An 18,843-nucleotide genomic window follows, 5' to 3' on the forward strand; every position below is an offset into this window, starting at 1 on the left:
TGTCCCTTTTCCAACCTGAACACTCCCAGACTTATTAATCTCTCCTATATGGAAGCCGTTCCATACACCTAATAATTTTTGTTACCCTTTTCTGTACCTTTTCCAAATTCAATATATCTTTTTTGAGATGGGGCGACCACATCAGCATGCAGTATTCAAGGTGTGGGCATAGCATGGATTTATATAGAGGCAACATGATATTTTCTGTCTTATTATCTATCCCTTTCTTAATTATTCCCAACGTTCTGTTCGCTTTTTTGACTGCCGCTGCACATTGAGTGGATGTTTTCAGAGAACTATCCACAGTGACTCCAAGATCTCTTTCTTGAGTGGTAACGGCTAATTTAGACCCCATCACTGTATATATATAGGTGGGATTATGTTTTCCAATGTGCATTACTTTGCATTGATCAACATTAAATTTCATCTGCCATTTTGCTGCCCAGTCACCCAGTTTTGTGAGTCCCTTTGTAGCTCTTCACAGTCTGCCTGGGACTTAACTATCTTGAGTAGTTTTGTATCATCTGCAAATTTTACCACCTCACTGTTTACCCTTTTTTCCAGATAGTTTATGAATATGTTAAATAGGACTGGGCCCAGAACAGATCCCTGGGGAACACCACTATTTACCTCTCTCCAGTCTGAAAACTGACCATTTATTCCTACCCTTTGTTTCCTATCTTTTAACCACTTACCAATCCATGAGAGGACCTTCCTTCTTATCCCATGACAGCTTACTTTGCTTAAGAGCCTTTGGTGAGGGATCTTGTCAAAGGCTTTCTGAAAATCTATGTACACTATATGCACTGGATCCCCCTCGTCCACATGCTTACTGACCCCTCATAATCTGGCTGCACCCCATACAGAGCACACAGGGCCCCGGGCCCTGCCCTGAGGCCCTTGCAATGGGATACACTGGCTCCTGACTGTGTGGCATTGCCCTGGGTGGGAGTAGCCTCTCGCTCCCTGCCCACATCTGGCTCTATGCCCCAGACCTACCTATCCCTGGCCACCCCCCTCTAGGTCAGAGACTGCGCCCAGCCCCGTATGCAGAGCCACCCGCGGGTGGGAAGGCCAGGGCCTGGATTCCCTCTGGGAAGCTGTGACCAAGCGGGAATTTTTCATAATGTTTTGTATAGCTATTGTGTGGGCCTCAGTTTCCCCTATGGTTGGTGGTGGGAAAAGGTAGGGAGATCCAGGTGTGACTGATGCCTAGCTGCCTGGGATCCAGGCCCATGGACAGGCCCAGAAGACAATGGCCACTCATTGCCTGGACAGTTGGCACCCAACTAATGCCAGGGATGCCTCCCTCTGCTGGGCGCCAGCTGGGTGTGACCCACTGGACAATAACGAGCTAAGGAGGGGCCAGGTGACAGTGTTTGCCCAGGAACGAGGACAAAGGACCAAGGAGGGGCCAGGTGGGGTTGTTACATGGGGGCTGCTGGAAGAAGAGGCTTCTGGGTACTGGGACCACAGAGGGGCCAGAGGGATCTGGACTGACCCAGATGGACCAGGCGGTAACTTTCTGTTCTCCATGGTAACTAAGGACTTTCTACGCTATGGTCCAAACATCTAATAACTCTCCTGCTATTACCCCACTGGCTGGGAATCACTGCAGTATGTGATGAAGTGGGAACGTTCTCTGTGAATAGTGTGTGGGTGCCTCAGTTTCCCCTATGCCTTTCTTAAGTATCCAGGTGGGGGAGCAGGGGGTGAGATTGTGTCAGAACCCTAGAGGGCCAGTGTGATGCTGTCTGCACAGAGAATGGCTGACACCCCGTCTCCTGGCCACTGATGGCCTGGGGCCCTCCCCTGCAAGGTGCCAACTGAAGGAGTTGGGGAACAAAGAGATCAGGTGGCCTCCTGGCCCGGGAAAGAGACAAAGGAGAGGCGGGGCTAGAGAGTTTCAGTTTGGAGCTGGCTGGGGAAATGGAGGGAGGCCCAGATGGGGCTCTGGCCTCCCTGGCCCCCAAGACAGACCTGACTGTGGGGTCCTGTTCTCTGCACCTACAAGCTCTGTTTTAGACCATGTTCCTCTCGTCTACTAAACCTTCTGTGTTACTGGCTGGCTGAGAATCATGTCGGGCTGCGGAGCTGGCGGGCAGGACTCGCTGGCTTCCCCAGGACCCCGCCTGGGTGGACTCACTGTGGGAAGCGCACGGAGGGGCAGAGGATGCTGAATGCTCCGAGGTCAGACCCAGGAAGGTCGAAGCTGTGGAAGCTTCTTGCCCTGGAGACAGTCTGCTCCTAGAGAGGAGGCTCCCTCAGAGTCCAGGATGGCTTCAAATGGAGCAGTTCCAGAGCATCGCCTGGGGACTCCATGACACAGGGTACAGAATGTGGGGGTGCACTGCTCCTTCTGTGGGTACAAGTCTCCCTCGAGTCCAGCTCAGGTGGACTCGCTGCTGGGAGCTTGAGGCGTGACCCAGGGATGCTGAAGGCTCTGAGGTTTGGTCGTGGGAGGTGGGGAAGCCAAGGGTCTCACCCCAGTGAGTGTGTGACCCTGACGGGCTGACACACTGAAGGGGCCCTCCCAGGGACTAGGCCAGAGCCGTGCAAGGGCACCAGGCCTGGGGATCCGTGACAGACGTCCTTTGCCCCCGGGAGCTAGCAGGGCACGGAGGTAACATTCCTGCTGCAGTGTTGGCAGCAGCAGCGGGGCCCCGAGGGTTGGACCTGGCCCACTTGCCCCACACTCACCACGCCACCCATCAGGCCCACCTCCTGCCGGGATCCAGCTAATGCCACGTGCGAGCTGCCAGGCACCAGCTGCCGCAGCAGTGGTTCTGCAGACTCACCCACACACTGACATCCTGACGAGTTAACGCGCTCACTCTGCCCAGAGCGGAGAGGCCAGAGCGCAGCCTCTGCCCACGCGGGCACTGCCCAGGGCCGCTCCAGCTTAGCATCAGTAGTCCTGCTTCAGGGGGAAACTGAGGCACCCAGCAGAGATATGCTTTGCACGTCCCTGCCCAAGACCTTGTGCGTGGGGTGGGGGGAGGTGTAGCTCTCACACGGCACGGCTGGCCCCAGCCCAACCAGGCTGAGGGTAGCAGGGACTGGCGCCCTCCTGCTGGCGCGAACGGCACGAGCATAGCTAGCAATGAGAGCAGAGACGTGGGGCTCCAGCCTGGGCTGGCAACCAGCTGTCTGCCAAGGCTGGTACAGGGACCCAGGCTGCAATGCGAGATCCCCAAACCCGGAGGGACCCGCGTGGTCACCCGGGGTACATCCACACAGAGTTCACAGCCCGGGTTCTGGCTGCAGGGCTTCTTCACTGCGGGAGAGATGTTCGGGCACGAGCTGGAGCTCGGGCTCGAGGACCCTGTGAGGTGGGAGGGTCCCAGCGCTTAGAGCCGAGGGGGCTGGCTGGAAACCCCTTGGTGCAGCCCCTCAGGTCAGTGCTGCCCACGCGCAGGTGGAAGCGTGTGATGGGCCGGCCCAGGGGCATTGCCAGGTGGGCACTCTGTGATCTGGCCAAGGCCCCAGCTGCCCCGTGAGGAGCAGGCTCTGCAGGAAGGCTGCATCCCATCGGCCCTGCCTGCGCTGTGGGTTATGACCATGGGGACCTGCCAGTGCCAAGCCTGGTTGCCGGGGAGCAGCTCCTGTCAGCTGCCCTCGGCTCTTGCGGACCCCATCCCAGCCCCTGGAACAAGGTTCCCCCCAGGAGGCCCCAGCCCCATCCCCAACAGCAGGGCCACGGCAAGGCCAGTCACTGAGTTTATTTCTCCGGTTCCTTCCCAGCGTGTCTGGGCTCCATAGGCAGTGGCTCAGAGGGGCCCGTGCGGGCAGGGGCTTTCCAACCAGGGGTGTGGCTCAGTCTCCCCCCAGTGCCAGGAGTATCCATGGGGCATGGCTCAATCACCCCCCAGCACCGCAGGCATCCATGGGCATGGCTTGGTCTATCCCAGGGCCAGGGACCACCATGGGGCATGGCTCAGTCACCCTGTGGATAGCCATGGGGCAGGAATCAATCTCCCCCTTTGCTGGGGACAACCATGGGGCATGGCTCAGACCCCCCAGCACCATGTATCAGTGGTTCCCTTGCTGAGGCTGCCCAGGGGGGCCAGTTTGATGGTTGCTGTGTGATGTGGCCCCCTGGAGCTCCCCCAAAAGCCACTGCTGAGCCGGCCCCACAGCCATTCGCTATGGCAGTCACAGAGGAGGGTGCGACATGGGGGGGGCCCTGCAGCTGGGTAGGGGGAACGGGGCCAGCCCCATGGCCATTTCCGCAGTGGAGGTGTGGCGCGGGGGGCCCTGCGGCTGGGTAGGGGCAATGGGAAGGGGGTCCGGCTCCACGGCCATTCCCTATGGCAGTCACAGAGGAGGGTGCGGCATGGGGAGGGCCCTGAGGCTGGGTAGGGGGAACGGGGCCGGCCCCATGGCCATTTGCTATGGCAGTCGCAGTGGAGGGTGTGGCGGGGGGGGCTGCAGCTGAGTCAGGGGCATGGGAAGGGGATCTGGCCCCACGGCCATTCCCTATGGCAGTCGCAGAGGAGGGTGCGACATGGTGGGGGGGCCCTGCAGCTGGGTGGGGGGAACGGGGAGGGGGGCCGGCCCCACGGCCATTCGCTATGGCAGTCGCAGTGGAGGGTGTGGCGCGGGGGGGGGCAGGCTGGGTGGAGGGCTCGGGGAGACCGGGCTGGGTGGGGGGTTGGGAGGGGTGCCAGCCCCATGGCCTCACAGCTGGTTCGCCTTCCAGGACAGGTAGGAATTCCAGATGACAGCCACCACCTGCACGACAGCCAGCCTGGGACAGAGGCGGGAGCCGGGTCAGCGACGGGCTAGGCCTGACGTGCACATGGCACAGCAGCCAGGCGAGGCTCTGCCCCTTGCTGGGCAGCCCCCATGCCTCAGGCCACGCTGCCTTGCAGCTCCCATTAGCCTGGGGCGGAGCTGGGCCCTGTGTCCGGGGCTGGCTGGAGGCTCCTGGCCAGGCCCCTTCCTCCCTGGGCAGCGGCTGTGGCCCCAGCAGGGGAAACCCCAAGATGCACGCCCCACTCGGTGTCCCAGCCCCCCTGTGCCCCAGCACAGAGCCTCCCTGGGCTGGGACAGGTGCAGGCAGGGATATTGGGGCAGTTGGGAGGGATGGCACAGGTGTGGGGGGAAGGTGGGGACAGGGAACCAGAGCAGGTGGGGCAGGCAGTAGGGTGACCAGATGCCCTGATTTTATAGGTACAGTCCCGATATTCTGGGCTTTTTCTGATATAGGCGCCTATTGCTCCCCAGCCCCTCCCGATTTTTCACACTTCCTATCTGCAAAAAGAACAGGAGGACTCGTGGCACCTTAGAGACAAACACATTGATTAGAGCATAAGCTTTCGTGAGCTAGAGCTCTCTGCATCGGATGCATTCAGTGGAAAATACAGTGGGGAGATTTATATACACAGAGAACATGAAACAATGGGTGTTACCCTACACACTGTAACCAGAGTGATCACTTAAGCTGAGCTATTACCAGCAGGAGAGTGGGGGGAACCTTTTGTAGTGATAATCAAGGTGGGCCATTTCCAGCAGTTGACAAGAAGGTCTGAGGAACAGTGGGGGGTGGGGGAATAAACATGGGGAAATAGTTTTACTTTGTGTAATGACCCATCCACTCCCCGTCTCTATTCAAGCCTAAATTAATTGTATCCAGTTTGCAAATTAATTCCAATTCAGCAGTCTCTCCTTGGAGTCTGTTTTTGAAGTCTTTTTGTTGAAGAATTGCCACTTTTAGGTCTGTAATCAAGTAACCGGAGAGATTGAAGTGTTCTCCGGGTGGTTTTTGAATGTTATAATTCCTGATGTCAGATTTGTGTCGATTTATTCTTTTGCGTAGAGACTGTCCGGTTTGACCAATGTACATGGCAGAGGGGCATTGCTGGCCCATGATGGCATCTATCCCATTGGTAGAATTGCAGGGGAACGAGCCCCTGATAGGGTGGCTGATGTGATTAGGCCCTGTGATGGTGCCCCTTGAATAGATATGCGGACAGAGTTGGCACAGGGACTTGTTGCAAGGATAGGTTCCTGGGTTAGTGGTTCTGTTGTGTGGTGTGTGGTTGCTGGTGAGTATTTGCTTCAGGTTGGGGGGCTGTCTGTAAGCAGCGACTGGCCTGTCTCCCAAGATCTGTGAGAGTGATGGGTCGTCCTTCAGGATAGGTTGTAGATCCTTGATGATGCGTTGGAGAGGTTTTAGTTGGAGGCTGAAGGTGACGGCTAGTGGCGTTCTGTTATTTTCTTTGTTAGGCCTGTCCTGTAGTAGGTGACTTCTGGGTACTCTCCTGGCTCTGTCAGTCTGTTTCTTCACTTCAGCTGGTGGGTATTGTAGTTGTAAGAACGTTTGATAGAGATCTTGTAGGTGTTTGTCTCTGTCTGAGGGGTTGGAGCAAATGCGGTTGTATCGTAGAGCTTGGCTGTAGACAATGGATCGTGTGGTGTGGTCTGGGTGAAAGCTGGAGGCATGTAGGTAGGAATAGCGGTCAGTAGGTTTCCAGAAGTCACCTACTTCAGGACAGGCGTAACAAAGAAAATAACAGAACACCACTAGCCATCACCTTCAGCCCCAACTAAAACCTCTCCAACGCATCATCAAGGATCTACAACCTATCCTGAAGGACGATCCCTCATTCTCACAGACCTTGGGAGACAGGCCAGTCCTCGCTTACAGTCAATTTCCATGCATCCGATGAAGTGAGCTGTAGCTCACGAAAGCTCATGCTCAAATAAATTTGTTAGTCTCTAAGGTGCCACAAGTCCTCCTTTTCTTTTTGCAGATACAGACTAACATGGCTGCTCCTCTGAAACACTTCCTATCTGGTCACCCAACAGGCGGAGAGGGAGCAGGGCAGGGGTGGGGCAGATGGGAGCCATGGCACAGGCAGAGGACAGGGTAGGGGGGCACTGGGGCACCCAAGAGGGTGGGGGGCAGGTGGGGGTGGGGTCCCAGGGCAGTTGGGGGCAGGGCAGGGACTGACCTGTGGTTCAGGGGGATGAAGTAGAAGTTGGCAATCTGCACTGCTGGCCAGAGCTGAAAGAGAGAAGACAGGGCAGGGTGAGGGCCCCTTAGGCACATGCTGATGGGGACCCTACAGCACTGCCTCAGCCCTCCCCCCAGCCCCTGGCACTGGGGGCACCCACAGGGGTTGGGACACTTGGCTAACTAAAATTCACCCAAGTTCCTGGTGGGTCAATAGATAATAGGGGGAGGTGGAGCCCTGGGCAACCCCAGTCCCCCCTTGCCCCACGTGGGGCAGGAACGCTGGCTGGCCAGTTGGCAAGGCCCTGGTGCAGGGCACGGCCATGCAGACAGTGGGGTGGGGCCCCCACAGGAGATGCTCTGCCAGCCCATTAGCAAAGCGTGGGTGCGGGGCAGAGGGAAAGCCCCAGCCTGCAGGGCCGGCCCTGGAGCAGGTCTCTGGGTCAGGGACTCTGAGCGCCTTGGGGAACCGGCTCGTGGCGTTGGTGCAGCCCCTGCACTTACGTAATAGTTGGTGAGCAGGGCATCCGGGTAATCCTGCAGGGAGTGAACAAGGCCAGTTATTCACAGGGTGCCCCCAGCCAGGCATCAGGGGACATGGGCTGGGCACGCCCCCCTGCCTGGCCTGGGCACGTGGGCTGGGCACACCCCACTTCCCTGGCCTGGGCACGCAGGCTGGGCACACCCCACTTCCCTGGCCTGGGCACACGGGCTGGGCATGCCCCACTCTCCTGCCTGGGCACACCCCACTGCCCTGGCCTGGGCACACAGGCTGGACACACCCCACTCCCCTGGCCTGGGCACACAGGCTGCGCATGCCCCACTCTCCTGCCTGGGCACAAGGGCTGCGCACCCCACTCCCCTGGCCTGGGCACATGGGCTGGGCACACCCCACTGCCCTGGCCTGGGCATGTGGGCTGGGCACGCCCCACTGCCCTGGCCTGGGCAAGTGGGCTGGGCACGCCCCACTCCCCTGGCCTGGGCAAGTGGGCTGGGCACGCCCCACTCCCCTGGCCTGGGCACACGGGCTGGGCATGCCCCACTCTCCTGCCTGGGCACACCCCACTGCCCTGGCCTGGGCACACAGGCTGGACACACCCCACTCCCCTGGCCTGGGCACACAGGCTGCGCATGCCCCACTCTCCTGCCTGGGCACAAGGGCTGCGCACCCCACTCCCCTGGCCTGGGCACATGGGCTGGGCACACCCCACTGCCCTGGCCGGGGCATGTGGGCTGGGCATGCCCCACTGCCCTGGCCTGGGCAAGTGGGCTGGGCACGCCCCACTCCCCTGGCCTGGGCAAGTGGGCTGGGCACGCCCCACTCCCCTGGCCTGGGCACATGGGCTGGGCACGCCCCACTCCCCTGGCCTGGGCACATGGGCTGGGCACGCCCCACTGCCCTGGCCTGGGCAAGTGGGCTGGGCACGCCCCACTCCCCTGGCCTGGGCACACAGGCTGGGCACGCCCCACTGCCCTGGCCTGGGCACGCGGGCTGGGCACACCCCACTCTCCTGCCTGGGCACGCGGGCTGGGCACGCCCCACTCTTCTGCCTGGGCACGTGGGCTGGGCACGCCCCACTCCCCTGGCCTGGTACCCGTGTGCTCCCAGGTGACCTTTGGCGCGGGCTCAAGGAGAAGCGATGGCTGTGGAGCACGAAGCTGCTGATGTCACCCGGGCAGGGGGAGGTTCCGCTGTCACTTTTCTGGCTGGGCTTGGAGTGTATTTTTGTCAGGCTATTTATATCCCGGCGTGCGGGCACAGATCAGCCTCCTGCCCCTCGCTGGGCCACACCAGGCTCTGGAGCGGATCCCCCAGGGTGTGTGGGAGGCCGTGTGCCATGCCAGGGACCTGCCCAGTACTAGGCAGCATCGGGCTGTGCCCCTGCCAGGCCAGCAGCCAAGGCCGGTGCCCGCAAGGAGCTCTTCTGCCCTGGGCAGGGATGCCCAGCAGGGAGCAGTTATGGTCGTGCCAGCCAGGGGGGCCGCAAGCTCCCTGACACACACCAGAAAGCTTGCCCTGGCCCATGGCAACCAAAGGCCGGACCTCCACATGGGCCCGACGTGGCTGGAGTTCCCACCGAGCCGGGGTGCTGGGCGGCACAGCCAGGCGGCCAGTGAGGGGCCAGGGCAGGGTGAGCCCTGGGGCAAGGAAGGCTGTTTAGGGATGGATCCCCCTGGCCAGGCCCCCTCTGCACCCAGGCACGCTCACAGCACTGGGCACCGGGCATGCGGCTGCTGAGGGAATGTGCCAGCCAGCAGGAGCAGGGGCTGCAGGCTCAGAGCCCAGCCTGGGAGCGCTGGGAGGGGAGAGGGGTCCCCCGGTCCCCCCCACACGGAGCTTGGCTCCCTCCAGGCCTCTTTCAGCAACCTCGCCATTGCCGCAGAGGAGGGATGGGGCTCTGTGCCTGGGACCCAGGGCAAGCAGCAGGCACGTGGCCTGGTGCCCCCGGGGCAGCGACATGGATCAACAAGAAGCATTTGCTTCTGAAGGAGGAAACAGCCCGGGCAGAGTCTCCGTGTGCCCTCAGGGCTCCCTGCAGAGGGGCTGGGAGCCCTGCTGGGCCCCATATGCCGGGCAGAGGGGTCCCAGCGGCCCCGCTTGGCTCAGCCAAGAGCCGGAGCATGCTGCCAAGTGGGGGAGCAGCCCCTCCCCGGCGTGGCTGGCCCCGTTCCCGGCTGTGGTGACTCATGGAGGGGGCTGGGCTGCGTGCTGACTCACAGCCGGGGAGCGGCGCAGGGCGCTGGAGAAGGGCTGGGGCACCGGCTCGCCGGGTGATTCACACTCGGCCCTTGCTGACTCAGCCGCTTGCGCTGGTCTGAGACCACGGTGTGGACAAGCCACCTGCTAATGGCTTTAGGGAGCTGCCAACGCAGACAGGTTCCCCCACCCCCGCCCCGCCAACAGACGGGGTCTCGGCACCCTCGTGCCACATGGGCCCTCCGGGCGTCTTGCCAGGAGTCGGAGCCCAAAGGAGGTGCCTGCATTGCGCCCCAGCACCAGGGAGACAGGGACACATCCATGTGGGCTGCCCCTCCCCAGCCCAGGCCCCCCCTGCCTCAGCTTCCCCCGCCCGAGCAACTACCCCGTGACACCCGGCCCCCCAGCGAACCCCCCCGGCTCCTGCCGGGCGCCTCCAGTAACAGCCCCTCCCCCCAGCAACTCCCTCGGGGCTCCCGCCAGGGGGCTCCAGTAACGCCTGCTCCCCATGCTTCCCCGGCCCCCCAGAGAACCCCCCCGGCTCCTGCCGGGCGCCTCCAGTAACAGCCCCTCCTCCCCTGCTCCCCCACCCCCCAGCGACTCCTCCGGGGCTCCTGCCAGGCAGCACCCCCACAGTTTGGGACAGGAAGTGGCACAAGGGCATTGGGGAGCAAAACGCAGCACAAGCTGCAGTTCCCAGGGGCTGTATTGCCCCCGGAACAGCTTGGGACTCACCCGTCGGACCTTGGCCCAGCTCTCCTCGGTGGACAGGCCGTTGAGTGCCCCGGCAATGGCCAAGAAACAGCCCAGGAAGCAAGGTGCAAACCCCGCCTGAAAGGGAGCCAGGAGTGAGTGTCCTGCAGCACCCCCCTCAGGCAACTCTCTGCACCCAGGCTGGGCCCACTCGATAACTTGGCCTTGCTGAAAACCCGTGGCTCAGCCTGGCCAGTCCCTGGACAGGGGCCGGGGGCTCTGGCCTGAGTTCTGAGGGGGCAGGAGCTGAGGGGCTGCACCTCTTTGCCCAAATGCAGCTCCTTGGAGGGCTCCAGCCCAGCCTGCCCCCATCTCTGCAGCAGAACCGTCCCGGGAGACCCCAGCCCCAGCATGCAATGCAGGAGGGCTGCTCCGAGCATGGAACAATGCATGCTGGGACCCATTGTTCATGGCGCAGCCAAGGCGAAGGTGTGCCCGCGGCCTGTTCCCACGGCAACGGCCAGGGCTCTCGGGGGTGTACGGCCTGGGAAACACCTTCCTTTGGCTGGCACCAGCTGTGGGCAGGAGAGCCTGCGGGGGATCTGGGGGCGGGAAGCCCCAGGCAGCGCTGGAGTGCAGGCAGGCCTCAGCTCAGGAAATACATGTGTAAATGCACCCGGCTGCGAGGGCACAGATATACCCCTCTCCCCATGGGGACCCATCTCCTGCAGCCCCGTCCCTCACCCCACCTCCTGGGCACCCACCTCTCGCAGCCCCACCCCCCATTCCCTCTCGGACACTCAACCTCATGTGCCCCCCAGGTACATCCTCTCCGCACACCCAATCCCCAAAGTCCTTGCCCAGAAACGCTTCCTTCACAGACCTGATCCAGCACCATCTTCTTCAACGCCACCATCCTGGTGTTTCCCGGGATAAGTCGGTCCAGGAGCTGGTACCAGCCTCCCACCACAGGGCCCTGTAGAAGAAAGGGAGTCTGGCACCCTGTACCTCAAAGCAGCACCCTGGAACCCCCATATTCACCCTTGTCATATAATTATATTTCATACAAAGCAGGCCACGTAAGATATCATAGGAAAGGTCACGATCTGCTGAAACCCATTGTTCTGTCCAAATACAGATATCGTTCATGTGTAAGAAGTTATGAGATATGCTTATTGTTGTTACTGAAATATGCTGTAAGTTTGCTAGTGACAACACATCCCCACTCAGGAGGATGTTAAATACCCATTAATCAGCAGGGGAGTTGTAGACAAGGGATTTACAATGCTGTAAGATGGCTGCCCAAGCATCATCCAACAGGGGATTGCTCAGCTCCGTGACTCAGCAAAGACCACCACGACATGTCTGGGCTAAAGTTTTCCAGGCACATGGACTGAGGGTATAAAATAAGGGACAGTGAGATCGTGCCTTGGCCTTTCTCCTCCCCGCCTATACTGGAAGCAACAAGAATGCTGAGAAGACAAAGACTTCGACTAAGGAGACTGGTCCCAGCCTTAAGGGGAAGCCTGTGTATCAAGAACTGTAACATCCAGTGAAGTGAGAAAACTAATTTAGACTGTGTGCTCACCTTTTCTTTTCTCTGGTAACTCTCTCTGACCTTTGGTGCCAACCACTTATAATCACTTAACATCTGTCTGTAGTTAATAAACCTGTTTTAGATTTTACCTTAAACAGTGTGTGTTGCTTGAAGTGTTTAGGAAACCTCAGCTCAGGTTACAAAGGCTAGTGTGTGTCCTCTCCACATCAAGGTATGGGTACACCAGATAATGCGCTTACACTCATCAGGCTTCTGACCAGGGCAGGATGGTACAGCTCTGAGGTACAAGGCTGGGAGCTGGTGGGGATTCGGCAGGTGCCTTTCTCTGTGAGATTCATGAGTGGGAGCATTCATGCAATCTAGCTGGGAGCGGGGCTGTGGTTGTGCTGAGTAATCATGTGGTTGTGCTGAGTAATCACAGTGCCTGGAGGGGGTTGCTGCTTGTCACTAGCAAAGCCTTGTGAGGGACAGCCCAGGCTGGAGAGTTAAGCGGGCAAAGCGCTACTCCAGTCCCAGGATCCTGTCACGGGGAAAGCTCAGGAGGGGCCTGCTGTGGTCCCTGGAGCGCCACCTCCTGGGCTCAGATGGGATTGCAGAGAGCATTGGGTTCAAGACTATTGCTTGTGTTCTGCATCCACCGTGCCCCACATACAGCCGGACGGATGGGCCTTCCCTACACATGCTCCCTACAGTGCGGGGGGAGGGGAAGCTGTCCTGTGCCAGTACCCCCTGATGGGCATCACAGAGCTCCCAACAGCCAGAAAATGCCTCCCCTGAACCTGCAGGAGGGTCAGGCCATTCTGCCCTGGTGCAGAGGGGAAACCGAGGCACAGGGAATTGGGGGAGGCTGTGCATGGCTACACTGCAAGCAAGTGGCTGGGAATGGAGCCCTCGTCTCTCTGAGCATAAGGCCGAGACCCAACGTGGGAGACGGCCTGGCGGGCGCTGAGAACTCAAGCAGTGATCTGGAGGTGAGAGTGACAGGCCGGTATGGAGGGTCTGGATCCAGACCCTGGGGCCCAGTGTAGGTCCACAGCCTGGCAGGAGATCCACAGGAGAGCCAGCAAAGTCTTATTCATCTGCGGGCGCTGAGGAGACAACGACCCCCATGATGGCAAAAGTGGATGGGAACCTGGGAGGCAGTGACCATGAGATGGTCGAGTTCAGGATCCTGACACAAGGAAGAAAAGAAAGCAGCAGAATATGGACCCTGGACTTCAGAAAAGCAGACTTTGACTCCCTCAGGGAACTGATGAGCAAGATACCCTGGAAGAATAACATGAGGGGGAAAGGAGTCCAGCAGAGCTGGCTGTATTTTAAAGAATCTTTATTGAGGTTACAGGGACAAACCATCCCAATGTGTAGAAAGAACAGTAAATATGGTAGGTGACCAGCTTGGCTTCACAGTGAAATCCTTGCTGATCTTAAACACAAAAAAGAAGCTTACAAGAAGTGGAAGATTGGACAAATGACCAGGGATGAGTATAAAAATATTGCTCAGGCATGCAGGAGTGAAATCAGAAAGGCCAAATCCCACCTGGAGTTGCAGCTAGCAAGAGAGGTTAAGAGTAACAAGAAGGGTTTCTTCAGATATGTTAGCAACAAGAAGAAAGTCAAGGAGAGTGTGGGCCCCTTACTAAATGAGGGAGGCAACCTAGTGACAGAGGATGTGGAAAAAGCTAATGTACTCAATGCTTTTTCTGCCTCTGTCTTCACGAACAAGGTCAGCTCCCAGACTGCTGCACTGGGCAGCACAGCATGCGGAGGAGGTGACCAGCCTTCTGTGGAGAAAGAAGTGGTTCGGGACTATTTAGAAAAGCTGGACGAGCACAAGTCCATGGGGCCGGATGCGCTGCATCCGAGGGTGCTAAAGGAGTTGGCGGATTTGATTGCAGAGCCATTGGCCATTATCTTTGAAAACTCATGGCGATCAGGGGAAGCCCCGGACGACTGGAAAAAGGCTAATGTAGTGGCCATCTTTAAAAAAGGGAAGAAGGAGGATCTGGGGAACTACAGGCCAGTCAGCCTCACCTCAGTCCCCGGAAAAATCATGGAGCAGGTCCTCAAGGAATCAATTCTGAAGCACTTAGAGGAGAGGAAAGTGATCAGGAACAGTCAGCATGGATTCACAAGGGCAAGTCATGCCTGACTAATCTAATTGCCTTCTATGACAAGATAACTGGCTCTGTGGATGAGGGGAAAGCGGTGGACGTGTTGTTCCTTGACTTTAGCAAAGTTTTTGCCATGGTCTCCCACAGTATTCTTGCAAGCAAGTTAAGGAAGTACGGGCTGGATGAATGGACTATAAGGTGGATAGAAAGCTGGCTAGATTGTTGGGCTCAACAGGTAGTGATCAATGGCTCCATGTCTAGTTGGCAGCCGGTATCAAGTGGAGTGCCCCAAGGGTTGATCCTCAGGCCGGTTTAGTTCAATATCTTCGTAAGTGATCTGGAGGATGGCGTGGTCTGCACCCTCAGCAAGTTTGCAGATGACACTAAACTGGGAGGAGAGGTAGATACGCTGGAGGGTAGGGATAGGATACAGAGGGACCTAGACAAATTGGAGGATTGGGCCAAAAGAAATCTGATGAAGTTCAACAAGGACAAGTGCACAGTCCTGCACTTAGGACGGAAGAATCCCATGCACCGCTACAGACTAGGGACCGAATGGCTCGGCAGCAGTTCTGCAGAAAAGGACCTAGGGTTCACAGTGGACGAGAAGCTGGATATGAGTCAACAGTGTGCCCTTGTTGCCAAGAAGGCCAATGGCATTTTGGGCCGTATAAGTAGGGGCATTGCCAGCAGGTAGAGGGACGTGATCGTTCCCCTCTATTCGACACTGGTGAGGTCTCATCTGGAGTACTGTGTCCAGTTTTGGGCCCCACACTACAAGAAGGATGTGGAAAAATTGGAAAGAGTCCAGCAGAGGGCAACGAAAATGATTAGGGGGCTGGGGCACATGACTTATGAGGAGAGGCTGAGGGAACTGGGGATGTTTAGTCTACAGAAGAGAAGAATGAGGGGGGATTTGATAGCTGCTTTCAACTACCTGAAGGGGGGTTCCAAAGTGGATGGAGCTCTGCTGTTCTCAGAAGTAGCAGATGACAGAACAAGGAGTAATGGTCTCAAGTTGCAGTGGGGGAGCTTTAGGTTGGATATTAGGAAAAACTATTTCACTAGGAGGGTGGTGAAACACTGGAATGCGTTACCTAGGGAGGTGGTGGAATCTCCTTCCTTAGAAGTTTTTAAGGTCAGGCTTGACAAAGCCCTGGCTGGGATGATTTAATTGGGGAATCTATGGCCTTGGGAGAATCACAGACCCATAGAATGTCAGGGTTGGAATGGACCTCAGGAGGTCATCTAGTCCAACCCCCTGCTCAAAGCAGGACCAATCCCCAACTAAATCATTGCGGACTAAACAATCCCAGTTCCCTCAGCCTCTCCTCATGAGTCATGTGTTCCAGTCCGCTAATCGTTTTTGTTGCCCTCCGCTGGACACTTTCCAATTTTTCCACATCTTGTTGACACGGAGTGTGGGGGAGTCAGGGCCCTGCACCCCTCTTCCTGGGATTCACCGTGACTCTCAGCCAGCCAGTAAAATGGAAGGTTTAGTGGATGACAGGAACACAGTCCCAAACAGAGCTTCTCGATACCAGAACCCCTCAGACAGGTCCTTCTGGGGAACAGGGAGCTTAGACCCCGGCCTTGGGGTTCCCTCCATTTCCCCAGTCCACTCCCAACTCAAAACCCCCTCCAGCTGACTCACCCAGCCTGCCCCTGGCTCCTCCTCCAGCCTTTGTCCAGCTTCCCAGGCAAAAGGTGTCATCTGGACTCAACCCCCCTCCTGGGCTCAGGTTACAGGCTCAGGTATCCTCCTTCCAGTGAAGCCACCCCCTGCTATCCCATCCCCAATGCAGACAGTCCCAGTAAAACTCCCCTGCGACATTCCCAGGTCAATCCGCCCCACTCCCTTCTGTGTCACATCTCTCCCCCCTTTCATACTGAACTGAGCGGGGTCACACTGACCAGTGACCTGGGGAAGTTCGGGGCCCCCTCTCCGGGACAGCGCATCCGCTATCAGGTTGGCACTTCCCTTCACGTGGACCACGTCCATGTCGTAATCCTGCAGGAGCAGGCTCCACCTCTGGAGCTTGGCGTTGGCTCCTTTCATCTGGTGCAGCCACGTCAGGGGAGAGTGGTTGGTGTACACAGTGAAATGTCGCCCAAATAGATATGGCTCTAGCTTCGTAAGGGCCCACACCATGGCCAGGCACTCCTTCTCGATGGCCGCATGGTTTTGCTCCCGGGATAACAACTCCTTGCTCAGGTACAGGATGGGGTGTCTCTCCCCCTTTTCATCCTCCTGCATTAACACCGCCCCCAGTCCCGTGTCTGAGGCGTTGGTGAACACCACAAAGGGCTTGTCAAAGTCTGGGTTTGCCAGAACTGGGTCACGGACCAGAGCCTCCTTCAGTGCCCGGAAAGCCTCCTGGCACTGTTCGGTTCAGACCACCTTGTCTGGCTTCCCCTTCTTGCATAGCTCGGTGATGAGGGCGGCGATGGTACTAAAGTGGGGCACAAATCTTTGATAGTACCCACCATCCCAATAAAGGCTTGGACTTTCTTTTTGGTGTGGGGAGCAGGCCAGTCTCTGATCACCTCCACTTTAGCTGGTTCTGGCTTTAGGCAGCCACTCCCCACCCGACGGCCCAGGTAAGATACTTCAGCCATCCCCACCTTGCACTTCTCCGCTTTTACAGTCAGCCCAGCCCCCTGGAGTCGGTCCAGCACTTGTCTAACCTGGGACACATGGTCCTCCCAGGTCTGGCTAAAGACACAGATGTCATCAATATACACCATGGCAAAACTCTCCATCCCCCTCAGGAGCTGATCCACCAGGCGCTGGAAGGTGGCCGGCGCTCCCTTGAGGCCGAAAGGCAGGGTCAGGAACTCGTAGAGTCCCAGAGGGGTGATAAAGGCCGATTTCAGCCGGGCATCTGCATCCAGCGGCACTTGCCAGTAGCCCTTTGTAAGGTCCATGGTGGTAAGGTACCAAGCTCCTCCCAGCTTGTCTAGGAGCTCGTCCGGCCTGGGCATGGGGTAGGCATCAGATACCGTGATGGCACTGAGCTTCCGATAGTCCACACAGAACCGGATCGACCCGGTTCTTTTTGAGGACCAGGACCGCCGGCGAGGCCCAAGGGCTGGCCGATGGCTGGATCACCCCCAAAGCCAGCATATCCCGGACCTCTCTTTCCAGGTCCTGAGCAGTTTTCCCTGTGACTCGGAAGGGGGAGCATCTTATCAGTGGGTGCGAACCTGTCTGCACCCGGTGGACAGTCAGTTTAGTGCGTCCAGGCTGGTTGGAAAACAGCTGTCGGTACAGATGCAGCACCCCCCTGACCTCAGCTTGCTGGGCAGGGGTTAGCTGATCCGAGAGGGGAATTGCTTCCAGGGGGGAGCCAACTCCTGTCTCAGGGAATAGATCTACTAAAGGGTCATCTCCCTGCTCCTCCCACTGTCCACACACGGCCAACATCACATTCCCCCTGGCATAAATTGGAGGATTGGGCCAAAAGAAATCTGATGAGGTTCAATAAGGATAAGTGCAGGGTCCTGCACTTAGGACGGAAAAGGCAGCAGTTCTGCGGAAAAGGACCTAGGGGTGACAGTGGACGAGAAGCTGGATATGAGTCAACAGTGTGCCCTTGTTGCCAAGAAGGCCAATGGCATTTTGGGATGTATAAGTAGGGGCATAGTGAGCAGATCGAGGGACGTGATCGTTCCCCTCTATTCGACATTGGTGAGGTCTCATCTGGAGTACTGTGTCCAGTTTTGGGCCTGTTAGCCGACGGCCAAGGATGTTTGGTGAGGTGCCAGCTATGCCCGTTTATACCATCCGTGACTTTAACCGCTAGGACGCACTGTCCCTTCACGGCGGGCAGCCCGGGCTAGGCTGACGGATGCCCCAAGGTCCTAACCACCCGTGACTTTAACTGCTAGAGCTCAGAGCTCCTTCGCAGCGGGCAGTCAATACTGACTGACAGGTGCCCCAATGGCAGCACTAAGAGCCTCTCCACACCCGTGACTTTAACTGCTAGAGCTCAGAGCTCCTTCGCAGCGGGCAGCCAGGATTGACTGACAGGTGCCCCAAGAGTTTGCCCCGTGGAGGCGGCACAACTCAACGCTAGGCTCTTAGTACTCTCACCTAATGGCCAGGCTTTAGAGCCAAAACGGCTGAGGTTCTTTAATTGTGATGGCTGCTTTACAGTAAACCAGAGAAAACAAGTCAGGCTTATGCATAAATGGTTACCAAAATTTATTAAGCTAGATTCTAATCATGTGGTTACAAAATTGCTAGTGCCTACTTATTTAAATGTAGAGATGTTACACACACACAAACAAGTTACAAAACTGAAGCCACAATCCCAAAGAAAGAAAACAAAGTATAGAGCTGTATTTCAAAATATGTGTACACTAAAGATAGGAGATCAGGTGTGGGTGCTTCTTACCCTCCTTGCATCTCTCGATTCCAGCGGTGCCAAGCCAGGATCGGTCATTCAATTCCGCGGAAAGACGAATAAGGGACAAGGCGTAGGGACCCTCTTAGCTGCAGAAGCCTTGGGAGGCTGTCACTTATCTGACCAGCAGATAGATAGTGAAAAGCACTCAAAAATCATGGTGCTGTAGGTCCCCTACTTATACCTCTGTACTCCTTTATTCTCTTTCTCCTTTCTTATGCCAAATTGAGGCTGGTCTGTCGGGGTGACGCCAGCTTTTGCAAGAGTAGTTTACACTTGCAAGGGAGAGAAACAATAAGTTTCGACTACTGGACATTTCTTTTATCAGGGTAAATATTTTCCCACCTAGGATGTTGGTGTGTGTGCATCACGCTATTTAGTAGGGGCTAAGAGCCATGTCTGTCACAGGGCCT

At 57.6% G+C, this 18,843-nt stretch overlaps 1 protein-coding gene across 5 annotated transcripts in view; it reads right to left on the bottom strand.

Annotated features, from left to right (window-relative positions):
- Nucleotides 1-3,707: 3,707 nt before the first annotated feature.
- The window catches only part of MPV17 (mitochondrial inner membrane protein MPV17), a 56,815-nt gene continuing 41,679 nt past the window's right edge, over nt 3,708-18,843 (bottom strand). The window contains exons 4-9 of one of the 5 annotated variants that reach the window (XM_075126254.1): nt 11,236-11,328; nt 10,395-10,490; nt 7,466-7,498; nt 6,960-7,012; nt 4,685-4,750; nt 3,708-3,946 (exon numbers count right to left, since the gene is read on the bottom strand). In XM_075126254.1, coding sequence (XP_074982355.1) covers nt 3,862-3,946; nt 4,685-4,750; nt 6,960-7,012; nt 7,466-7,498; nt 10,395-10,490; nt 11,236-11,328 — 426 coding nt within the window. In that variant the 3' untranslated portion in view covers nt 3,708-3,861. Of the gene's footprint in view, nt 4,751-6,959; nt 7,013-7,465; nt 7,499-10,394; nt 10,491-11,235; nt 11,329-18,843 lie in introns of all 5 variants that reach the window. The other 4 variants (XM_075126255.1, XM_048846155.2, XM_048846156.2 and 1 more) reach the window with 4 other exon arrangements.

The sequence above is a fragment of the Caretta caretta genome, chromosome 3, assembly GCF_965140235.1.
Source record: "Caretta caretta isolate rCarCar2 chromosome 3, rCarCar1.hap1, whole genome shotgun sequence".
NCBI classification, from domain to species: domain Eukaryota; kingdom Metazoa; phylum Chordata; order Testudines; family Cheloniidae; genus Caretta; species Caretta caretta.